The sequence below is a fragment of the Nyctereutes procyonoides genome, unplaced genomic scaffold (genome assembly GCF_905146905.1).
Source record: "Nyctereutes procyonoides isolate TBG_1078 unplaced genomic scaffold, NYPRO_anot_genome, whole genome shotgun sequence".
NCBI classification, from domain to species: Eukaryota; Metazoa; Chordata; class Mammalia; order Carnivora; family Canidae; genus Nyctereutes; species Nyctereutes procyonoides.
Window position 1 is genome coordinate 41,811,825 of NW_026575020.1, and position 24,365 is coordinate 41,836,189.

The 24,365-nt window shown below is 36.1% G+C and overlaps 2 protein-coding genes across 7 annotated transcripts in view; both read right to left on the reverse strand.

Moving 5' to 3' along the window:
- The window catches only part of RABGAP1 (RAB GTPase activating protein 1), a 169,333-nt gene that overhangs the window by 46,256 nt on the left and 98,712 nt on the right, over nucleotides 1-24,365 (reverse strand). The window lies entirely within an intron of this gene.
- GPR21 (G protein-coupled receptor 21) lies at nucleotides 22,810-24,192 on the reverse strand. Its single transcript, XM_055319538.1, has one exon. It carries the CDS (start codon nucleotides 24,124-24,126, stop codon nucleotides 23,077-23,079), a length of 1,050 nt encoding a protein of 349 aa, XP_055175513.1. The 5' UTR covers nucleotides 24,127-24,192; the 3' UTR covers nucleotides 22,810-23,076.

Genomic DNA, 24,365 nt, shown 5'->3' on the forward strand with positions numbered 1-24,365 from the left:
GTATCACAATTCCAGACTTCAAGTTATATCACAAAGCTATAGTAACAAAATAGTATGGTACTGGCACAAATACAGACATACAGATCACTGGAACAGAATGGAAAATCCAGAAATAAACCTCACAGCCATATGTTAATCTTTGACAAAGGAGGAAAGAATATGCAATGGGAAAAAATGGTGCTGGGAAAACTGAACAGCTACATGCAAAAGAGTGAAACTGGATAAATTTCTTACACCACACACACACAAAAAAAAAACTCTCAAAATGGATCAAGGACCTAAATGTGAAATATAAAACCACAAAAATCCTAGAAGGGAGCACAGGCAGCAATTTCTCTGAAATCAGCCATAGCAACATTTTTCAAGATCTGTCTCCTGAGGCAAGGGTAATAAAAGTAAAAACAAACTACTGGGACCACATCCAAATAAAAAGCTTTTGCACAGTAAAGGAAACAGTCAACAAAACTAAAAGGCAACCCATGGAATGGGAGAAGATATTTGCAAATGACATATCCAAAAAAGGGTTAGTATCCAAAATATATAAAGAATTGATACAACTCAGCACCCTAAAACCAAATAATCCAATTAAAACATGGGCAAAAACGTGAACAGACATTTCTTCAAAGAAGACATACAGATGGCCAACAGACACATGAAATGTGCTCAACATCACTCATTATCAGGGAAATGCAAATCAAAATTACAATGAGAGTAGCACCTGGCTGGCTCAGTCAGAGGAGTGTGTACCGCTTGATCTTGGGGTTGTGAGTTCAAGCCCCACAATGGATGTATAAATTACTTAAAAAACAAAAACAGAAAACCCCACAGAACTACAATGTTATGTAACAACTCACACCTGTCAGAATGGCTAAAATAAAGAACACAAGACACAACAACTGCTGGGGAGAATGCAGAGAAAAAGGAAAACATTTGTGGTACTGTAGGTGGGAATGCAAACTGGTGCAGCCACTGTGGAAAACAGTATGGCGGTTCCTCAGAAAGTTGAAAATAAAACTGTCTTATCATCCAGGAATCGCACTACTGGGTACTTACACCCCAAATACAAAAACATTAATTCAAAGGGATAGATGCACCCTTATGTTTATTGTAGCATTATTTATGATAGTCAAATTATGGTAACAGCCAAAATATCCACTGATAGATGAATGGATCAAGAAGATATATTACATATATATGCATATATATTATATATATGTATATATAGTATACACACAAACAGAATATTTATCAGCCATAAAATAGAATGAAAGCTCGCCATTTGCAACAACATAGATGGAGCTAGAGTAAAATGCTAAGAGAAATAAGTCAGAGAAAGACAAACACCATATGATTTCACTCATTTGTGAAATTTAAGAAACAAAACAAACAAGCAAAGGAAAAACACAAAGAGAAACAAACTAGACTCTTAACTATAGAGAACAAACTGATGGTTACCGGGGGGTGGTAGGAGAAAGAATGGGTGAGACAGATGGTAGAGATTAAAGAATACAATGATCATGATGAGCACTGTGCAATGTACAGAACTGATGAATCACTATATTGTATACCTGAAACTAATGTAACACTGTATGTTAACAATAGTGAGATTAAAATAAACGTAATTTAAAATTAATTTACATATTTCAAATAAAGATTAATTTTATTTTGATAAATATATTTAATATTTTATTTTAAAATTAATAAAAATAATTAAATGGACAAAAACTTGAGCAGACACTTCATAAAACAAACAAAAAAGACACTTCATAAATTGCAAATAAGCAAATGAAAGGATTAAAACCATAGTGAAATAGCCACCCAAAATGTTTGCTAAAAGAGAATGACTTCTTGTGCAGTGGTTAAGAAGGGCTATTACCTGGAATACTCTGAAAGGTGTTATTTGATCAAATGATGATTTGGAAACTCATAATTATAATTTTAAAGTATTGAAGAGAGATTACCCAAAGTAGCATTAATGCAGTTTCTGAAAGACTTTGGAACTTGAAAGAAAAAAAGAAGGAAGACTGAAAACATTAAAACGACACCTAAGATGAATTTCACACTAACAAAGTTTTCCAGAAATGATAAACAGACATGCTACTGACCTATATGTGGAATAGTTACAAAAAATTAATCTGAAAAATCTGTTAATTTTATTCTTGAATTGTACCTCCACCTCTAAAGAGAATTTTTTTTAAAGATTTTATTTATTTATTCACAAGAGACACACACAGAGAAAAAGAGAGAGAGAGAGAGGGAGGGAGGGAGGGACAGAGACACAGGCAGAGGGAGAAGCCGGCTCCACGCAGGGAGCCCGACGTGGAACTCCATCCCGGGTCTCCAGGATCACGCCCTGGACTGAAGGCGGCGCTAAATCACTGAGCCACCTGGGCTGCCCAAAGGGAATTCTTTTTAAGAAAATGTTAGATGAGGGATCCCTGGGTGGCGCAGCGGTTTGGCGCCTGCCTTTGGCCCAGGGCGCGATCCTGGAGACCCGGGATCGAATCCCACGTCGGGCTCCCCGTGCATGGAGCCTGTTTCTCCCTCTGCCTGTGTCTCTGCCTCTCTCTCTCTGTGTGACTATCATAAATAAATAAAGAAAAAAAATATTAAAAAAAAAAAAAGAAAACGTTAGATGAATTTTCCCCATACATTCTATGAAACAATAATGGAAGTTCTGAAACATTTTTAAGAATGACAAATTGTGGCTTTAACACAAGCACAAAGGTTAAATAAATTAAGAATTGAGAGAGCTATGGAGAACTTAAAAATACACTATGCCAGTTACATCAGTCATATCAGACTGGTGATGAAGATAACCTGACAGTTATTAGAGATATATGGTTTGGAAATGCAAATGCACGTATGATAGGAATATAGCACAGAACTAAAAATATTCTATAATTGGTCAGTCCTCATTACTCTGCCATCTCTCACTCATTGATCATGGGAATCATCAGAGAATTAACAGGTAAAATGCCCTTGAGAAAAAGTGAATTTGAAAATTCACATGCTGAAAATCAAAGCCTTTAATATGCATAATAAATTGGGGAAGTCTATGCCAATCACTTACTTAAACTATCTAGTCTTAGGAAATATGCTGGAAAAACTTGGGCTTAAATCCATTTGACCTGCCAGAAGTCAGGCTGTACAAAAATGATCAAGAAATTCTAACGATGGGATCCCTGGGTAGTGCAGTGGTTTAGTGCCTGCCTTCGGCCCAGGATGTGATCCTGGAGTCCCTGGATCGAGTCCCACATCAGGCTCCCTGCGTGAAGCCTGCTTCTCCCTCTGCCTGTGTCTCTGCCTCTCTCTCTCTCTCTGTGTCTCTCAAGAATAAATAAATAAAATCTTAAAAAAAAAAAAAGAAAAAGAAAGAAATTCTAATGAATTTAGGAAATTTGTATCAGAATGACAAATTTAGTAAGTTTGTATCAGAACAGTGACATCACTGACTTTGAAAAGATCCTGAAAATAAATCACAGCAACATTATGGATAATTTCTTCCTAAGAGAACACAGCAAAGAGCTGCAAAACATCCAACCCCAGGGATCCCTGGGTGGCGCAGCGGTTTGGCGCCTGCCTTTGGCCCAGGGCGCGATCCTGGAGACTCCGGATCGAATCCCACGTCGGCTCCCAGTGCATGGAGCCTGCTTCTGCCTCTGCCTGTGTCTCTGCCCCTCTCTCTCTCTCTGTGTGACTATCATAAATAAAACAAAACAAAACAAAACAAAACAAAAAACATCCAACCCCAGTACTTATAACATTATAGGTTATACAATAGTGTGCTTGTATTTCTAAGGAGTTAAGCATAAGTGGAGCTGGTACAAGAAACTTGCTGATGGAACATATTTTGCATAACACCATTCATGGCCAAAGTGATGAAGTCAACCAAATACATCCTCTCAACCAGACCACAGCTAGTAAAATAATTTCATAGAGAATAAGTTGTTACAAAGGTACTTAAAAGACAATCATGGGGAGATGTAAACCTTAGAAGAACAGGGAATGGTAAAACTGTCAGTTGATAATGTGTCCTAAAAATGATCAAAGTTATGACAGAAGTGGGGTTTTTTTCATCAACTGCTTTATGTTTCCACCACTTTATTCCATGAAAACCAGCTTTAATCTCCAGAAGAAAATTAAAATGCCATATGATTATGCACTATTAACATCTTGCTAACTTTTTCAGGTAAGAGTCAGACAGCAAATAGTTTTGACTCCATGGGTCATTTAGTGTAATTACTCAATTCTCTCTTTGTAGAATAAAAGTAGCCACAGACAATATGAACATAACCAAGCATTTCTGTATTCTAATAAAACTTTATTTATAAAAACAAGAAGCATGTTGTATTTGGCCCCTATGCCATAGTTTGCCAAGTCCTGCTCTAAATACACACCACAATAATTTTTCATGAGCAATGCGAATAGAGATTTGTAATGATTTTAAATATACTGACATGACTCTGTTGATCAATTTCATATACGTTTTACAAGCAGAAATTCTGTCACAAATAAGCTGCAATAACTTGAAATGTGTATCCCTTTGAACATAGGCGCTTTCTCATGTAATAATTTTAAAAACATTTGCTGCACTTTACATAAGTCAGTTCTCCAAAAGTCTGTAAATTTTTCTGTATCCCCAATGTAGTAAAAGTTTAAATTAAATCCTGTAAGTATAGTGGTATATTGTTCCTTATATTTCAGCCAGCAAGCTCAGAAAACATATATATAGCTCAGAAATCATAAATATAGGCAGTGAAACATACTAGACTGGCTAAAATAAAAAGACAATACCAAATGTAGTTAAGGATAGGAAACAAGTGGAACTCTCAACTGTTGCTAATGGAGGTGTAAAAAGATACAACCACTTTGGTAAATTACACAGCAGTTTCTTGTAAAGTTAAACATACATCTACCCAGACTTAGCAATTCTCCTTACTACCACACAGGAGAACCCAAAACATACAATCAAGAGGGGAAAAAAAGTGTAAGAATGTTCAAAATAACCTTATTTGTAATAGCCCCAAACTAGAAACCCCAAATGTCCATCAACAGAAAAAAAGATAAATTCTAGTATAATCATGATGGAATACACACATACATTACCTGAAATAATTTCGTTAAAAATTGTACTCTTAAAATTTCAGCACTTTTAAAATTTATTCATTAAAAAAATACTGAGAATTAGCACCTTATACTAACATCGAATCTCTTTCATCACCCCTTCTTATACTCCTGCTAAATGGGACTACTCTCTCTCTCTCTGTGTGTCTATCATGAATAAATAAATAAATCTTAAAAAATAAAGAAATAAATAAATGGGACTACTCACTGTTGTCCAAATGTACGCTGAAATTAATGATACACTTTACTGCATTTTATTATTTTTTTATTGCAAGTGTGTGGATAAGGTGGGATAGGAGGTGGGGAGGGGCAGAGGAAGAGAGAGAGGGAGAATCTTAAGCAGGCTCCATACACCTAGCCCTGAGCTCGATGTGTAGCTTGATCTCATGACCTGAGCTAAAATCAAGAGTTGGACACTCTATTGACTGAGCCACCAAGGTGACCCACTTTACTGCATTTTATTTATTTACTTTTAAAAAGATTTTATTTATTTATTCATGAGACACACATACACACACACACAGAGAGAGAGAGAGAGAGAGAGGCAGAGACACAGGCATAGGGAGAAGCAGGCTCTGTGCAGGGAGCCCGATGTGGGCCATATCATATAATTTACTATGCTGAATTTCTGACTTTGAAATATTCATGCTGCTCTACTTCTTTTGCTATAAACAAGGCTGTAAAGTAGAGCCATGATTCCTAAGGAAAAGAGTTTCCATAATTACTTCATTCCCCTCAAGATCCAGCTTATAACCTTTGTCGTTTAGATAGTGAATTATACTGCCAATTTGTCTTACAGAAAAATGTACCAAAAAAAATTAAAGAAAAATGTACCAATCAGTGTATATACCACATGAGTATCACCTGTACAGCAATTACCCCGTTGTTTTGGAATAATCCTTTATGTACTCGACTTATCCTCCTAGTCTATGTATGACTAATAACTATCTAAAGTTGCAAAAAACTACATATAAAGTTTACTGAGTACATCCTATACTAATGCCAATATTGTTTGCTAAACCCACATGCTGACTGATCAAAAGGCACTACTGCACATGTATTTCCTTGCTCTGTCAGTTGATGAGAGGGCCTAGAAACAATAAAATCCAGTAGTAGCGAGCATACCTAGCGCCAGGATCTTGGTATCTTTTTTAAAGATTTTCTGTATGTTTGACAGAGAATGAGACAGAGAGAAAGAGAGGGAGAGAGAGAGAGAGAGAGCACAGGTGGAGCGGCAGGCAGAGGGAGCAGCAGGCTTCCTGCTGAGCAGGGAACCCTCTCCCCCCGCCACCCCAAACCAGTGTGGGGCTTGATCCCAGGACCCTGGGATCTTTTTGGTTCAGCCAAAGGCACACACCCAACTGACTGAGCCAAACCAGGTGCCCAGGATTTTGGTTTCTAATACCAGTTACCAGTAAATGGAATCAGGACTCATTAGAGAAATAGCTGTTTCTAAGACTGGAGCAGGAAATATAGATGAAGATGAACCTGGACTATCCAGAGGTGCCAAAAAGTGATGAACTGCTTCTCCTGTATTCTGACCATGGAGAAAACAAATCTAGAACAACAGGAGAATGCCAATGGGAAAAAGGAGCCAAGTCAAAGAGTTCCCAATGGCCAAAGCTGGAACAATTTGAACAAAATAAATGAACTACTACTGAATTATAACCTAAGTATAAAATAAATACCCATGGGTCTATACTTATACAAATTACTGAATAAATAAATGAGGGAGGGAGAATGAGACAAATACACTATGCAGAAAAATTCCCAGTAACTTGTGCAGACATACTGCCCTCTTGGGGGAAAGCCCATTCCTGGTATGGGCAGTGCAGATTGACTTGCTTCGAAAGAACACAGTAAGGAAAGGGGAAGAAACAGTGACTTAACAGTGAATAAATGTGACAAATATGGCCTCAGCCAGATGATCAAGGTCAACATCAACAGTGTTGAGTCATGTTGATAGTCCTTACCCTTGATAAGAGATGATGAAAACAGTGTTCTACCTATACGTTCTTTCTCTCCAAAACTCATAATCTCATGAGAAAAACAGATAAATTCCAGCCAAGGAGCATTCTATAAAATACCTGGCCAGTACTCCCTAAAACCATCAAAGTCATCAAAAAGCAAGTAAAGTCTAAAACACTGTAACAGTCTAGAGGAGTCTAAAGGAGACATGAAAATGTTGTAATACAGTATCCTGGATGGGATCTGCTACAAAAAAAGAACATTACGTAAAAACTAAGCAAAACTAAAAGTACAGATTCTGGTTAATATTAACACATCAATATTGGTTACTAATGTAAGATGTTAATAATAGGGGAAAGAATGAAAGTAGAAGGGAACACCCTGTACTATTTTCGCAATATTTCTGTAAATCTAAAACCACTCTTAAATATAAATTTTTTTAAGTGCCATTATCTTCTTATACAATATGAAAATTTGGGCTTGGTCCAGGTTCACATACCAGTAATGATCTGTACTCAATAAAACGATGAATAGAATATGTAGAATAAAACTGGTGAAATGAATGCTGTGGGCATAAGCTCAATAGCAATCAGAAGTAGGCTCTGTTCATGTGACAGATTTAAATATGATTTCTCTCTTGGCCCCAACTCTTATTTCCTTTTAGTGTATATGATATAAAGCAATGGTAAGGCTTTGTCACTTAATTTTTAAGGTTCTTCTAAAATAATTTCTGCAGAGAAAAATCTAAGGAAATGATAATACTTATGTGCTATTTTCTTTTCTCCATCAAAAGTTTTGAAAGTCATCCATTAGTTCAAATCATAGTACCACATTCTATAATTTTTCTGGAAGACTATTTTTATACCTTACTGTGAGAATTGTCCCACTGGGTAACTTCTCAGGATTAACAAGGTACTGGGAACTGGCGGAAACCCTTTGAATACACACCCTTTGTAAACTCAAGTTGAAAAATAGAAAGCTAAGAATGGCAGGAAGAAAAAGAAAGTACCCAAACAAAGAAAATGCAGTGGAAGGCTGCCATGAGAAATAATCAACATAGGGAAGATTATTATTTCCAGAGTAGGTTTTTGCCTAAAAGAAAAATTTATAGACAGATCTTAGGACTACTCTGTAATGGTAATAAATGATTTGTTAAAAGCCATCACATAACACTTAAGAAAACAGAATAAAACGGAAACCACAAAAATCTCATTCAAATGAGATTTACACCGTATTCTATCTTTACAATATGTTGCACAGAAATAAAAAAAATTTTTTTGGGTCACATTTTGCTCTTAAAAAGTCAGCTATAGCTTGTAAGAAATTATTTTAAAGACTTAATTTTTAAAATCCCCTAGGATAAAAACCCAAAAGAAGAAAATAGAAACGGAAGGAATGTACTGAAAACATCCTTGAGGTAAAATCATTCTTAGTTACATATAATTCTTATCATTTGTAATTTAATTTCATGTTTTGGAAACAGAAGTGCTTAAGTGAAAAAGATAAAGAATATGACTTTTATGCCTATGAAAACAGATGTTCCTGTGTTTAGACAAGATTGATAGTCCTACAAAAATCTGGAAATTATATTTCAGTTAATCAAGTTAAATCTAAGCATTTCTAACTTAACAGCGCCAAAAAAAGGTGATTAAGGAAAACAGTAACAATTATTTTGTCTCTTAAACAATAGCTTTGTCTTTTAAAATCAAAAACTGTACCCCTGCAGGAACGCCTTATACAGGAATTCCAACAAAATAAAAAGAAGGTATGCATTATATTCTTAGAGACTTCTGAAAATTTGGGGATTTTTGAGATGTATTTGGAGATTTAATAAACAGACCTACAGGTTACTATAAATTTTCTGACACTGAGTGCAATGCTTTGTGTGTATTTTTCTATGAAGAATGTTCAGGAATTTTAAGACTCACTAGAATGTGAAGCTTCAAGTGCACAGATTTCTGTTTTGTTCACATGCCATCTACAGCTCCTAGAAGAGTGTCTGACAAATGGTACACATTCAGCAAGTATTTGCTGGATAAATGAATTCTCAAGGGGATATATGACACACTTAAGATTTAAGGTCACTCATTTCCTATCATGACACATTTGCTTTTACAGACTTAAAAATAATTAACCAACAATAACAAGAGCTAAGGCAGATCTGCTGCCATTGTTTTAACTGCCTTATAAACAGATGATAGAGACAGAGCTATCTATCTTAACCCTCTGACATGAATTCTACTATTTTCCTGATTTGACAAATGGAGAAAGAAGTTAAATCATCTGGCTAGAAAGGGGAGGACCTGGGCTTGGAACCCAAGTGTTTTGGCTTTTTAGCTTATATTCTTAACCCAGATAAACATACTGTAAAAGTGAACAAATTCCTTTATCAGTAGTAGCAAGTGGTATTTAGTTCTTAACATATGATAAAAAAACCTTTTGTCTTCTAGCTCTTATAACTAAAACTGACATGACACAGACTTTGAAAATATGCTTTTCCTTTTTAATCAAATAAAAGTGCTTCCTTGGATAAAGGCTGTTCAGTGTTTAAAACAGAAGTAACTAAGGCCCTAACAACATGTAGACAGAGAAATATATAATGCTCTTAAACAAAGTGAAGAAAACTGCGACAGGTGGCCCTTCTAGAAGTTATTCAAAGAAAAGGCATTTTCCCTAAATGCTAGGTGGAATCCAACATGTATTTTTTTTTTTGAGATTTTATTTATTTATTCATGAGACACACACAGAGAGAGGCAGAGACACAGGCAGAGGGCGAAGCAGGCTCCATGCAGGGAGCCCGATGCCGGACTCAATCCCAAGACTCCAGGATCACACCCTGGGCTGAAGGCAGGCACTAAACCACTGAGCCACCCAGGTATCCTTCCAACATGTATCTTAATTGTAAGGCCTGTATATCAGTGGTGGCTCTTTCCCATCAGACTTGAGATTTATTATGTTGGCAAATTTCCAACTTTGGGAGAGAGGCCAAAGGATAAAATGTGTATTTGACAGATTTTTCTGTTTGAGACTTAGTGCCCTGTGAGGTATCTCCAATTTTAGACAGTACACAATTCAGAAATCCACTGTATATTACCAACATCATAATTTATCTCAACCAAATGAAATTATAAAGAAGATAAATCAGGTAGCAGAAAAACTGATACATTATATAAATGATGCAACTTTTTTTGTTTTTTACTTATGAATAATGCTAACCCAAATACTGTAGAGATTAGTATGAAATACCTTTGTTAATCATCTTTAAAAAATTCATTTCTCAGAGCAAAACCCACTTGGTTTTCTAGTTTTTGTCTCGTTTGGGAAAGTGCTCTTCCATTTCAAGACCATAAAAAACTATACCAACACCCAATGCTACTAATCTTCCTTTACTCTCTTTCTCCCTTCCAATAAAGAAAACAACTTACTCTAACCATACATAAAAACAAGACAACTATGTACTATGGAATGAACGGCTAGAGAATATTATACAGAGAAGACTTGGAAAGCAGGCTCCAGTCACGTCTGCCAGACAAGCAAGCACCTCTAACTTTAATACATACTTTAGTCCCTGTCAGCTGAACAGTTCTCTAGTCCTTACGTTAACTCCATGGCACACAATGTGACAGAAAAATTAGAGGATTTCCTCAGAAAAGATAGCTTTTTAATAAAATCACATACCACTATCACATTGTTTCAATCCAAATACGGCATTATAGTGCCATTCTAAGAATAACCGTAAGTCCCATGTGACACGTCGTCCTTTAGCTGTGTTCATTTCCTTTTAGGGCTCAAGTTTCCCACAGGAAAATTATTCAGTGTTTGGCAAAATGATCCCAAATCATGTATAGATAAGGGATAAATACTAACTGCATTGTCAACCTTTTCTTGCTGTTACTATGCTGCTGCTTCATAGTAATCCATCAAGGAGAGACCCAAGAGGCAGGAAACAAAAGTGAGCACAGAAAGTGTCATTTTGATTCAAAAGTTGGTAGGGGAGTTAAAACTATGAGTCAGCTAAATTCAAAGTCACAAAATCATTATATACAAAGTCATATTCCAAACACATGTTTAACTGTGATGATTTCCAAAAACTTATTTCAATTATATTATTTATGTTACTGAGTAAGACCACATATCAAATGCCTTCTTCGTACAGCTTAATATTGTTTGACTTACATTATTTGCTTAAAGATTTTATAAAGCATTATATGCTAGGAACAAAATCTCACAATCACCTACTCATACCACACTCACATATGACCAAAATACAGTCCTTAAGCTATATTTTTATATGACCAAATAATAAAATTATGATTTCTAAGAAAATATTTGTATTTCATAATGCTTAACAAGTAGCATTTTTTATAAAGATTTTATTTATTTGTTCACGAGAGAGACACACACACAGAGGCAGAGATATAGGCAAAAGAAGAAGCAGGTTCCCTGCGGGGAGCCCACTGCAGAACTCAATCCCAGGACCCCAAGATCATGATCTGAGCCAAAGGCAGATGCTCAACCACTGAGCTACCAGGTGCCCACAAATACTCAGTTTTACTTTAGTTTTTTTCTGAAAATAACAAGTCATAAGGTAGTGAATTAAGTGTATCTATTGAGTAGCAAAAATATACAGCAACTACAAAATGGCTAGATATATTAAAATTACTTTACAACTCTAGAGAGTTCACAGCTCTTATAAAAGTTAACACAATGAAAATCTGTGTTTAAAAGATATTAATCATAAACATCTCCCTCTGTGAACTACTCAACTGCTTTTAGAATTCTGAAAGAGGACTGCTTTTATATACATAATCACAGGTTCTATGTTCTAAGTTTCAACATCTATTTTAGCTCTATATTTTTATATAGTTTTCAGGCAAAAACATTTCATTGAGGCCCGATATACAAGAAAAATGTCAGTGATTTTAGTATTTTCACTAAAGATGGGATCCCTGGGTGGCGCAGCGGTTTAGCGCCTGCCTTTGGCCCAGGGCACGATCCTGGAGACCCGGGATCGAATCCCACATCAGGCTCCCGGTGCATGGAGCCTGCTTCTCCCTCTGCCTATGTCTCTGCCTCTCTCTCTCTCTCACTGTGTGCCTATCATAAATAAATAAAATAAAATAAAAATTAAAAAAAATATTTTCACTAAAGAACTAATCTTAAGAAACAATTATCAAGAAACAAATAAATATTTAAAAGCTATCTTATTACATCTGTAGTGTATAAAGCTGTACCTAGATCTTTTTCTTTTAATCTAAAAATTTTAAACTTATAAGCACATAGGTATAATACCAACCAAAGTCTATAAGTACCTCTGTAGTGATGTCTTTCTACATAGGTAGTAAGAGCCCTCCTGGAATTAAATTTTTAAAATGTTTTTCTATTTAAAGTTCTTGGGAAACAGCACCTTAAAAGATACTGCACAAGCAGTGACCTTCAATTTTATTCAAGCAAAAACTTCACCTTCCAATCTCACCAGCAGTACAAATACTATAAATAGCCTTAAAGGCTTTCTAGAACCACCCATGTCATGTATTTTCACTTCCCCTACAAAACATTTCTGAGGTGGCTGTCAGTGATAACAGAACTTTCTAACTAAGATTTTTCAGATCTTAACTGGTTTGGTTGAAACTACCAAAGGAAAGACAATTTTTTGTTTAATACATACTAAAACCTGAATACTTGTTTCAGTTTTTCCCAAACCTGCTAGCAATTCCCATTTTCTAAGCACTTAAAGAATGTTGAACAACCTTTTGGACTTATTTTGGTGGTACGACTAAGTCTATGGGAGGTACAAGACCTGGCTGGATTTGAGTCCCACTTCTGCAACTAATTAACACACCACTTGGGGTAGTTTCCCTTTCCCCATCATGTGTGAAAGGAAGAGTCTAGATTTGACCTCTAAGGGGTCTTCTAGCCCTGTCACTTTAGGATTCTATATTATGTTTTCTATATTTTCTACTCAAAAATCTTAAGTTCATCTCCAATTCCTAATTAAAATCAAATCCCTTAGTCATTTATTCTAGACCAGGTAGTCCCAATTTATCTTTCTGACCTTATTCTGCATTACATCTCAATTTGAAACCTCTGGTTCATCCATGCTGCCCTATTCACACAAGGATGACAACAGCACCTGTTATGGTGTACTGAATGCTCACTATGGGCCAAGAGCTTCACATGCATTAGCTCATTTAATCCTAATACACGAAATAGTGCTATTAGTTAGATGACTGAGAGGGATTATGTATTTTGCTGTAGGTCACAGCTAATAAGTGGCAGGGCTAGAATTCAAACTCAAGTCTGCTTGCCTCTCAAGCACATACTTTTTTTTTTTTTTAAGATTTTTATTTTATCACTGAGCTACCCATGTGTCCCTCAAGAACATACTTTTAATCACTACCTATTACATGCTCTATTTCTCAAGTATATAAACGATCTCTCTTTATTCAGGGCTTTGAAGCTCAAAACACCCCTTGCTATGATTTTTTTTTTCTTAATACAACTCATGTTTTAATTTCAGGGAAAGGGATACGTCTTCACCACTGCAGTCCCAAATTTCCTTTCTACCTCTAACCTATTAAAGCTCTTGCTCTAAGCCTCAATGACTTGTTCCTTGATGAATATATATGTACCCTGAGGTCTAAGAATTGTATAGGAATAATCCTCCTGCAGCACATATGCTAAAAACAGAACAAAATACATAAAACATCAGTATATTGATGGAGCAAATCATTATAGCAGTACTTGAGGGGTTTATGATCCCTGCAAGAAGAATGGGCTACTCCAAGCCACTCTACATTCACTCTGAGCCTTTCCTCTGAGTATATGACAATTTGCAGCAGGCCCTGGAGGTTACTGGGAGATTCTGACTTCTGTGTGACAAAGAAATAGCAGCAATCTTTTACTAAGAGTTTCTATAATGCCACTATGAATAATTCTATATACTTAAAATGTGACAGGATCTGATTTTCACAATAATTCTAACAAAGGGGCATAAGTCCATTTTGCAGAGTAGAGAATAAAGGGTTAGAGATTTCAAACTCCATGCTCTTTTCACTACTTTCCTCTTTATCTTAGGAAAAGAGTGATCCAAGAGTATAAAGTAATCACAGTAATAACGTAAAGAGCTTTACATTAAAGTAACATGCATCTAATCTTTTTTTTTTTAAGACTTTATTTATTTATTCATGAGAGACACAGAGAGGGAGATAGACACACAGGCAGAGGGAGAAGCAGGCTCCCTGCAGGAAGCCTGATGTGGGACTCAATCTTGGGACTCCAGGATCATGCCCTGAGCCAAAGGCAGACGATCAACTGCTGAGCCACCCAGGCATTGCCATGAATCTGATCTTAAACCAACTTTAATGTTGGCATCTTTATTACTCAAACATGAATATCCTTCCTAAATTCAGAAAGATTAAGATTACCTAATAAATTGCCAGAACTAGTATCTAAATTTTGTTTTGACTTCATTTTCAGTGCTCTGTAGGCTATAACACACATTCTCAGTACAATGATATTAATTCACAAGGCTAACATAATCTAAGTTGGAAGGGTTTCAATTACTACAAATATTATGTCATGAAGAAAAAACTTTTAAAAGTGAAAAAAAGCCTTTTGAGTCGGATTCTGCTCCCCATGGGCCAATGAAGACAGAGACCCATAAACGCCCCCTCCCTTTTTTTTTTTTTTTTTTTTTGGTCTAGCTATAAATAAATGGCTTTGGCAATAGGGGTGGGTTTCCCCAGTCTTTCTGGAAGAAAATCCAGAAATAAATCATGCCATTTAATGCTGTACCTTCTGCCTTCTCCCCAAAATATTATCTTACTAATTCAACAAGTATTTATTAAAAGCTGATAGACACAGAGTTTAAAGTTTTACTTTGAAAAGACTTTTGTATTTTGTTCAAAACCAATATAATCTTTTTGTAACCAATAAACCTTTCATTAAGTGATTACAATCATGGCAATTTAACATAAAGATGTGCTTTTTACTTTGCAAAGGGCACTCTCATGTCATATGTTGCTTTAATAATTATAACTCATTTTATTAGAGTCTTTTATCTAAAGAGCCTTTGGGTTCCTCAAACTCTGCCCAGCTGAATACTTAATAGCAATCTCATTCAAATGGTGGGCAGAAATAACACTATAGAGATCCTACTCTTCCCAGAGCCTAACCCATCTCATATACTGCCTTCTAAGAAAATTCACCTAACACACATTTCCTTATCTATGAAATACCACATGGTACTTCACATTCCACTTACGATTTCATATTGCCAGGTCTTGTACTATAGATATTGTATATCTATCTATCTATCTATCTATCCATCCTCATCTCACATATACACACGTTTATTTGTTTTCATGATTTCCTTTCCAGGATGTCAAAGAGGATGCTTTCCAGTCTGAGGTCTTCCCTTAGTAAAAAAACAAAATTAAAAAAACCTAAAAAGACCCAAACCAATACCTATGCGGCATATTAATGTAGTAAATTGGAATCAGAAAGGTTTTGCAGTCCCCAAATCAGCTTCCACAATTATAAAAGAGGAATAATATCCCTTTTGCCTGTCTTCCTAGGATGATGAGAGAGAGATGAAGAATAGGAAGTTGCTCTGTACAGGACCAGAGATAACAGAGTGTGATTACATTTCTCATTCTCTACTTTAGTAATGTGTTCTAAACCTATGCTTTCTGGTTTCCCTCTGCTTCTGCTGAAATCTATTTGCCTTTTCCTAAATGTGGTTTATGCTTTTTATAAAAAAATAATACACCTATTATTATATAGTTGGAATAGGAGTAGTAGTTGGAAAGGTCATAGCACAAAGTTTACAAAGAAAAATAGCAGGCTGCAGACCCCTTACTTCTCCCACCCTGCTCTCTTTTCTTTTCTCTTCCTATTTTTATTTTTTATTTATTTTTAAAAAAGATTTTATTTATTTATTCATAGAGACAGAGAGAGAGAGAGAGAGAGAGAGAGAGAGAGAGAGAGAGAGAGGCAGAGACACAGGCAGAGGGAGAAGCAGGCTCCATGCAGGGAGCCTGACGTGGGACTCGATCCCGGGTCTCCGGGATCATACCCTGGACTGAAGGCAGCGCTAAACTGCTGAGCCACTGGGCTGCCCCTCTTCCTATTTTTAAATAAAATATTTAAATTGCTATTTTCTGTTGGGTTTTTTTTTTTCAAATTTTCTAGTATGAGAGATACTGTACTTGCCCAACCTCCCCCACCTGCCACACATACCTCCCTTCTTCTGACTTTCAATGTGATTTTGCTACAATTTTTAGTTAATATTGCTCATAACTAAATCACAAAGTATATCATGACTAGACTTCCTTTATTCTTTAATTTTTCATTTTGGCTTCATAACTAATTGCTCCACTTCTCCCTTCATTATTTTATGTATATCCATTACCAATTCTTTCCCTATAAATTTGACAGAATTCTAAATCCCTGGGGTGCCTAGGTGGCTCAGACAGCTAAGCGTCCAACTCTTGATTTCAGCTCAGGTTATGATCTCAGAGTCATGAGATCAAGGCCCTCATTGGGCTCCACACTGGGTATGTACCCTGCTGAGGATTCTCTCTCCACACACCTCTCTCTTTCTAATAAAATTTTTTAAAAATGTAAATTCCTCTCAGTGGTTTTTTCCTAAAGATGTACTTCCCAGCACCCTCCTTTGTTCTCCAATTTGGACTAGTCGGTCTGCTGCACAGCTAACATCCTAGGGCTTTCCTTCTCCATCACTATGGGAATTCTCTTCCCCTCTGTCCTGTGTTGGGAGTCCCTGCTTCCTGGGTTCTCTATCTTCCACTTTTTAAATTTTAACCATCATTCTGGGAAGTATATCCTTCAGTAACTCACTGAGAAAGGATGTAAAGGCAAGTAAATATTTCTGAGACCCTGCATATCTCACAACGGGTTTTACTCTCACTTGAATCAAAGTTTGGCTGGGCATAAAATTCTAGGTTAAAAAATCACTTATCAAAAATTTGAAGTCATTCCCTGTTATCTCCTTGCTTCAATGTGGCAGAAAGTCCAGTGCTATTCACATCTCTGCACTTACATGTTCCCATTCTCCCATCCCTATTCCAGACCAAGAAGCTTTTAAGATTTTTCTTCACCCCCAGGGTCCTGAAATTTTGTGATTCACCATCATAAAGTCTTTCTTATTATACCAACCTGGTCCTTTTCATTACAGAAACTCGTATCCCTCAGTTCTGGAAATTTTTCTTCTGATAGTTCTCTGAGAATTTTCTCATTTTTCCCCTTCTATTCTGTTTTTGAAAATCATGTTAGCCAGATACTGGGCCTCCTTTATGAAGTCTCTGTCTTGTTTCTATCTACTTTATCATCTTTTGTTTCACTATCTGGCCTACCTACTTCAATTTAATCTTCTAACTTTCCTGATTTAAAAAATATTTGATTATACTTTAAATCTCAAGAATTCTTTCTTATTCCTTTTCTGTTTATTTTTTAATGGCATCCTATTCTCCTTTAGTGGATGCAAAAGCTTTTTTTTTAAATGTATTTTGGAAAATATACTGGACTTACTTTTAAATTTTTTGTGACTTACATTGTTTCTATTTCCTCTGATTTTTGTTTTTGGCTCTGTGTATATTATGTGAGACGACTTTCTCAAAAGAGCAGTGATCTTTAGCTGTTAATAGTAGAAGAGGAGTAAACAAGCTAACTGGAAGTTCTGTACACACAGGTGGGATTTGTTGACCAACAGACATAACATAAGGTGATTTGGGCAGGTAATGTGACTAGTTTAGGAACCCTCAGATAGCAGTCCCCAGATTGGAGTCGTCTTATTTCCTGCTTAGAAAATCTGGGGCTGACTGAGCACTCTGGGAGCAGAGAAGGACAAAGAGATGAATGATTTAATATGCAGACTTTTCTACAAGGAATCATGTGCTCCTTCTTTATAACCCTGCCAGTTAAGCTATAATAACGCATATAGCAGAGCTTGCTGCACAAAAGGGCTTCCTGTTTCTTAAACTTTCCCTAAAGCCATTGTTATTGCATTATAGAATTTTCCACGCCCTACAAGCAGTATCATTTCAAGTATATCCCCATGTTAAGAAAAGAAAGGAAGAGGGGCACCTGGATGGTTCAGTGGTTGAGTAGTGTCTTTGGCTCAGGTTGTGATCCTGGATTCCTGGGATCGAGTCCCACATCGGGGTCCCCTGTAGAGAGCCTGCTTCTCCCTCTGCCTATGTTTCTGCCTTTCTGTGTCTCTCATGAATAAAAAAACAAAATCTTAAAAAAAAAAAAAAAAAAGAAAAGAAAGGAAGACTGAAAGACAAAGTAAAACCACAGAGTTATAACAGCTTCTTTTACCAAACTTGCCTATACCTCTCCTCTTTCCTTGTAACTGATTGTTATGGCCTATCTTATCTGGATTCAGAGCCAAAAAGGTGAGGTGATCTAAATACATATTCCTTATCCATGCCAGGAGAAATTGGTAATTTGACAGCACTGTCTGAAGTTCCTTTGACCCAGGCTACGGAGTTTCCAGGAGTAAAGTTACCTGGCATACAGATCATACACATTCCCACACTATCTCTTGGTACTAGAAAGATATCTTTTATCATTTAGAGTCAAGAATAGTCTTGAACAAAGAGGAAGATTGCTTAAAGGCTCTGGCTCTCCTTTTGAACATCACTGCTCTATAATGACTAGACGTAATAATAGTGGCTGCAATAATTAGAATCATTCACTAATTCTGTAAAGTTGACCAGAACTCCTGCTCTGAGCCAGGTCCCATGTTAGATTTTAGGGATAAAGACATGAAGAGGCACACTACTGTTCCCACCTTTAGAGATTTTATAGACAAGTAAAGGAAAATATTTTTATGATGAATTTAATGTTACTGTCATTTTAGAAAGATGAGGATTTATCATGCCTCTCTTCCCAAATTTGGGATTGCTAACTAGCATAGAACTGCTAACCCAGCACTGAGCTTCTAAGACCTTAATGTGGGGGGATACCATATCATTATGTGGGACTTCCTTAGATGTAAAACCATGGTAGATACAAACAATAGTACTTGTTTTTATTGCAAAGGACTTACTTCACAAATTACAAAATACTTTTACATCTATATCTAATTCAATTGTCAAAGTAACCCTATGAGGGAAGAGGGGGTTATCTCCTTTTATAGAAGAAATTAAGTGCTTAGAGAAGTGACTTGCCCTTGCAAAACTAGTTAATTTTTAACAGAAACCTAGATTTTTAAAATCTCAGTTCGAAAGTTCATTTTAATCATATCATGGCACCCTCAGCATCTAAATTTTGAAGAAAAGCCAGATGACTCATTCACAGTTATAAGAAATGTCTAGAATAATGCCAGGGTCTGTAAAATATGTTAGTAATATGTACAATTAATATAAAATAATTAGGTTTCCTTCAACTTGAAATGGAAAAAATCATACAAAAATACAGAAAAACGATTTGTTAGGACTTTAAAAAAATCATAAATGCCACGATTCTCCCATCCTTAATCTTCTTATAATCTGCTCACCTAACAATAAATTCTGGTTTGCCAATAATTTATTTCACAAGTCTTCTATGATACAAAAAAATAGTGAAATTAAGATATTTCCTATGAAGTCACTGTACAGATTTTTCAATCAAACCCAAAAGGCTGAAGAAACTTGTAACCCTGTTGCTTCATTTTCAAGTTCAAAGAATAGACAATGCATTTATAGTTCAAAAATTCAAGTTTTCCCAATTCTTAAAATACGGAGACCATTATTCAAGTAAAAAGGAAAAGCCCTTAAAAAAGGCTCAAAAAGAAATTTTTCCAGCAAAGAGCTTAAAGAAAACATTTTCCAAAATGGAATCTGGGAGTCAATAAATCCATGAATAATTTAAATATCTTTTCTCGTGTAAGATAGTTCTTTCATTAAAGTAGACCACTTGTCCTTTAGTAACTGCTTTTCTGTTCTGAGAGGAAAAAAAACACATCTCTGAAATCATTGTGTAAAAACACACAACTAATTTACAAATATAACAATTAGTATTGTCTTATTTGAACATTTACTATGAAATAATTTCAATACAATCACCAAAAGCTTATGCTTCCTCTGATACAGTCATATACCATATATAGTTAAATGCACTGTCTTGCCAAAGCTCAACGTAATTGAATCTAAAAATATACTTTTTTTTTTTCATTCTGAACTAGCCAGATTGGTATTTAAACCAAACGTCATCATCAAATGTTGCACTAAATATGCCAGGATGAAAAGATTACTTAAACACAGACTATTCAAATGTATCACAGGAAAATGCCCCTAGGCACCAAAGATTGAATGATTACATCCAGGCTCATGCTCTCTTCCCCCAACATGCATACACACAAGAAAATAAAAATTAAAAAAAACAGTAAAGATAATGAATGTGAGGAAAGAACTGATAACTGAAGAAAATGCAGTCTTTATACAGTCCAATGAAGACAAGATAAACTGGAAAGACATCTGATATTAAGCAAGAATCAGCTGCAGGAGTGGGGGAATTTTTCTTTAAAATTACTTATCTACGTAGTTTCTACTTTAGTTTTAGGCTGAGATACTGACAGAGATTCTAATGTGAAAAATAAATTTCTAATGACATCTAAACTTGGTACTAGAACAAAAAATGTAAATATCTGTTAACAAAAAGCTCTTATTATAAAAGAATTGTCTTTTGAGTTATTAAAACATCAGTTTAATCAGCCACTTTCAGAAAGTCAAACAAGTATTTTCTCTTTTCCATAAAATCTTCCCAAAGAGTTTTCTCTTTTCTCACAAGATACAACTCCATTGCAGGAAAAAATTAAAAGGGCTCAGCACCTCCAAAAGTAAAAATCCACTGATTTAACATCAGTTTTCTATAAAAATTAATCTTTAAGATTCCCATCTTTACTACACTAAAACCTTACAAGCAAACTGCATATCTGAAAGGTTACATTCTCCAACATGTATGAAGAAAAAGGGAATTTTGTTTTTTTAGACTTGTGCCATGTAAATAAAGGAGAAATGCACAAAACCATTTTTCAGAATCTAAGAGGAAAGGTTTTCCAATTCAAATGGCAACTTTTAAGCTATTGTTAATATAACTTGCAATTTCAGTATGAGTTCTAAATATTGAAACAGCTTGTAATCAAGTTTTCTAATAGTAAAGATAAAGAGCAAGCAAGCTTTTGGGAAGAATTCAGAATCTGAAATTTAAATATAATACTTATTCACTCAAAATTAAAAAGTCTAAGTTGAACATACATTTGAGGTTAAAAGTCAAACTGATACCTAAAGACTAAAATCCAAAGAATGCAGCCCTTTATTTTAAAAGGGGGCACTAGATTGGTTTTCTAATATCATGACAAAAAAACCAAAGCCCATCTGCCTGTTTTATAAATATCCATGTCCTTTCTTGGATTCAAAATTCCACTTTAACCCATTTCCCTTGGGTTTCTTCCATCTCACTGAATACCATTGTTGTATTCAGATTATAACATCTAGCTAAAGGCAGAGATCACATAAGTCCCCTGAAGACTTCCAAAACATTAAAACCAGTAGAAAAGCAGAGATATTCTCATGCCTGGAGCTGCTGGGAAATCCTTCTCTCCTTTTAGAAAAATAAACTTCTTGTTCTAAAGATAATCACTTGAAGAACAAAACATCACCAGTACATACAAATACACAGCACTCTCGATAATTCTACAGAGTAACAGTAATAGAACCCTATAGATTTTTTTTTTAAGCCAAAGTACTAGCAAAAAGGAAAGACTGAGCAAAAAATCATTATACCAAAGGATTTTTTTTTCCAGAAAGAGGACAGCAATAAAGGAGACTTAATCAGAATTTCTCTACCTCTCATTCACATGGGCATTCTGTAAGATTAACAACAACAACAACAACAAAAACTTTTAAAAAAGAATTAGGTGCTACTTTGTTGATTCCATTTAACCACAAGGAGAACATCTCAATCCCCTTCTATTTTATAAATGAACTAGCTAAATATTCAGTATATTTTCTGACTCTGTTGCTTAGGACACCTTTCTCCCAGATATTATGATATTTTAAAAGTCTCTGGATTAAAAAAAAAAGGGAAGACTAAAAGATTCACTATTATAAAAATGGCAGCCATTAACCTATCATTTGCGTTTCAGCTTATTTTGCTATAAAGAGAAATCTAAATTCAAATATTTTTAATACACAGATACACAAAGGCATGGGCAAAAAATACTACAACACAATCACATTCTATGCAACACATTTCTTTAGCTCTCCATGAAGTACGGCACAGAAAGCTGCTCAATTTTTCATAAGTTGTATGATTTAACTGAATTTTCATTCCATTCATGGTGCACTGCAAAATTTTAAAATTAGTGTTTAGGTGTTCACATTATTCACTGCATTGAGAATTCTCTCAAGAGAATAAGACATAAATCCTTTGGCTTTCTAAATGACAGTGCTGAAACTTGCAGTGTAGTTCTACTTTGGCATATATAAAGAAAAATTTTAAATCCTGCCAATTCATCACTGGCTTTTAATATTCCCCATTAAAAGAATTCAATTGCATATGCAGCCCAAACAACAGTTGGAAAAAATCCAGAAAAGCAACAAGAAAATGACTTTTTATAAATGCTGATGCTTTTCTCACCCAGGTTCAGTCATGCCAGCTCAAGAGAGGTGTTATATATGGCTTTATTAATTTTAAATCTTAAAAATGTAGTCATTTCCATGACATTACAAAAATTGGAACCAAGAGCAATTTATCTTCATGGTTCTGATTCTCCTGATGCAAAAGCACTTTTCAGAAAATAATTTCTGCAAACTTACAAGGTAATTTTGATGGATCATTTGTTTGCTATTGCTTAGAGTTCAATTATTTTGTCCCAGATTTCCTAGTGAGCTAGGAATACAGAGATAAATACACACACACACACACAACACACACACACACACACACTGACCCAGTGTCTGAACCACTTCAGATATGGCATCCATTAAGGGGGTCTTTACCCCTAACTGTATAAGGGTCTTTAGCTATGGTCTGACTTGCACAAGAAGTACACATGGCCCCTGAGAGGCGCTTTAGTCCCCTTTGGAAGACACTGTTGGAGAGACTATAAATGACACAGTTGCAGAAACTGTTACTAATAGCAAGCCAGGTGGTCAAGAAGGATACGAAGCGGTTGCTGTGGCCAGTGGAGCTCTCCAACAAGAAGTAGATGATGTATGGCAACCAGAGGATGTAAAATACACTAGTAATTCGGAATAGGACCATGGCATAGCGCTTATCGGGACAGGTCTGCACCTCCCCAGTCTCCCCACTCTGGCTGCTGAAGCGGGCTTGCCTTTCGCTGATCTCCTTTGTGTGCTGTTGGCAAATGCGGAAGATGTTGAAATAGGTGAAGCACACAATGAGGGCTGCTGGGGCATACAACATCACTACGATGAACAGGGTGAAGTAGGGGTCAGTGTGCCAGGACTCTGCACACCACTGAAATACATCTCCATGATATCCAGGTTTGCCCCAGTGGAAAAAGGAAGGCAGGAAGACCAGGGTGGAATATAGCCAAATCAGGAAAATACACAGGCGGAGTCTCCAAGGTGTAACCAGGGTATTATAGGTTAAAGGTTTGGTGATGGCAATATATCTATCAATGCTGATACAGGCCAGAGAGGCCATGGAGACACTCTTCAGAACTGATACTACAAAACCGAATACCTGGCAAGTCAAAGACTCCTTAACTGGAAGAGGGTAGTGGAGGAGTGATAAAGAAGGGACTAGGCAGCTGACTCCAACCAAGAGGTCAGCATACGCCATAGTCTGAATAAAGTAACTTGTAGTATGGTGGTTCAACAAAGGTGCACAGTGAAATACAAAAATCACAATAATGTTGCCAGAAATAATCAATACAGTGAGAAAGACAATAATCAATACTTCCAAAAGGCAAAAATCGACAGTTTCCAAATAGCCAAACGTCAAGAGGCAAAAAGGGTGGCTGCTCTGATTACCATCCAAGGTAGAGTTCATCTTGAGCTCAGGAGTGATCTCTCACTTCATGCTGCCGCTTGGCTGCTGCCAACAGTTCAAAGGAGCAGCTGCTGTCATTGCGGTCAGCTCTGTGTATCTGTAATAATGCTGCCAGAGGAGCCTTAGTCCCCAAGCTCCTGATGCTGCTCTGGTGCATTGCCTGCAGTGTACTTCCCCTTTAAATCCTTCTTGGAATAGGGAGAACCAGCAGCAGTTGTCTGGCCAGTCCCAGATGTGGC

Excerpts from the sequence above, each read along its gene's own strand:
- GPR21 (XM_055319538.1), bottom strand. The coding sequence starts at position 24,126 with ATGAACTCTACCTTGGATGGTAATCAGAGCAGCCACCCTTTTTGCCTC.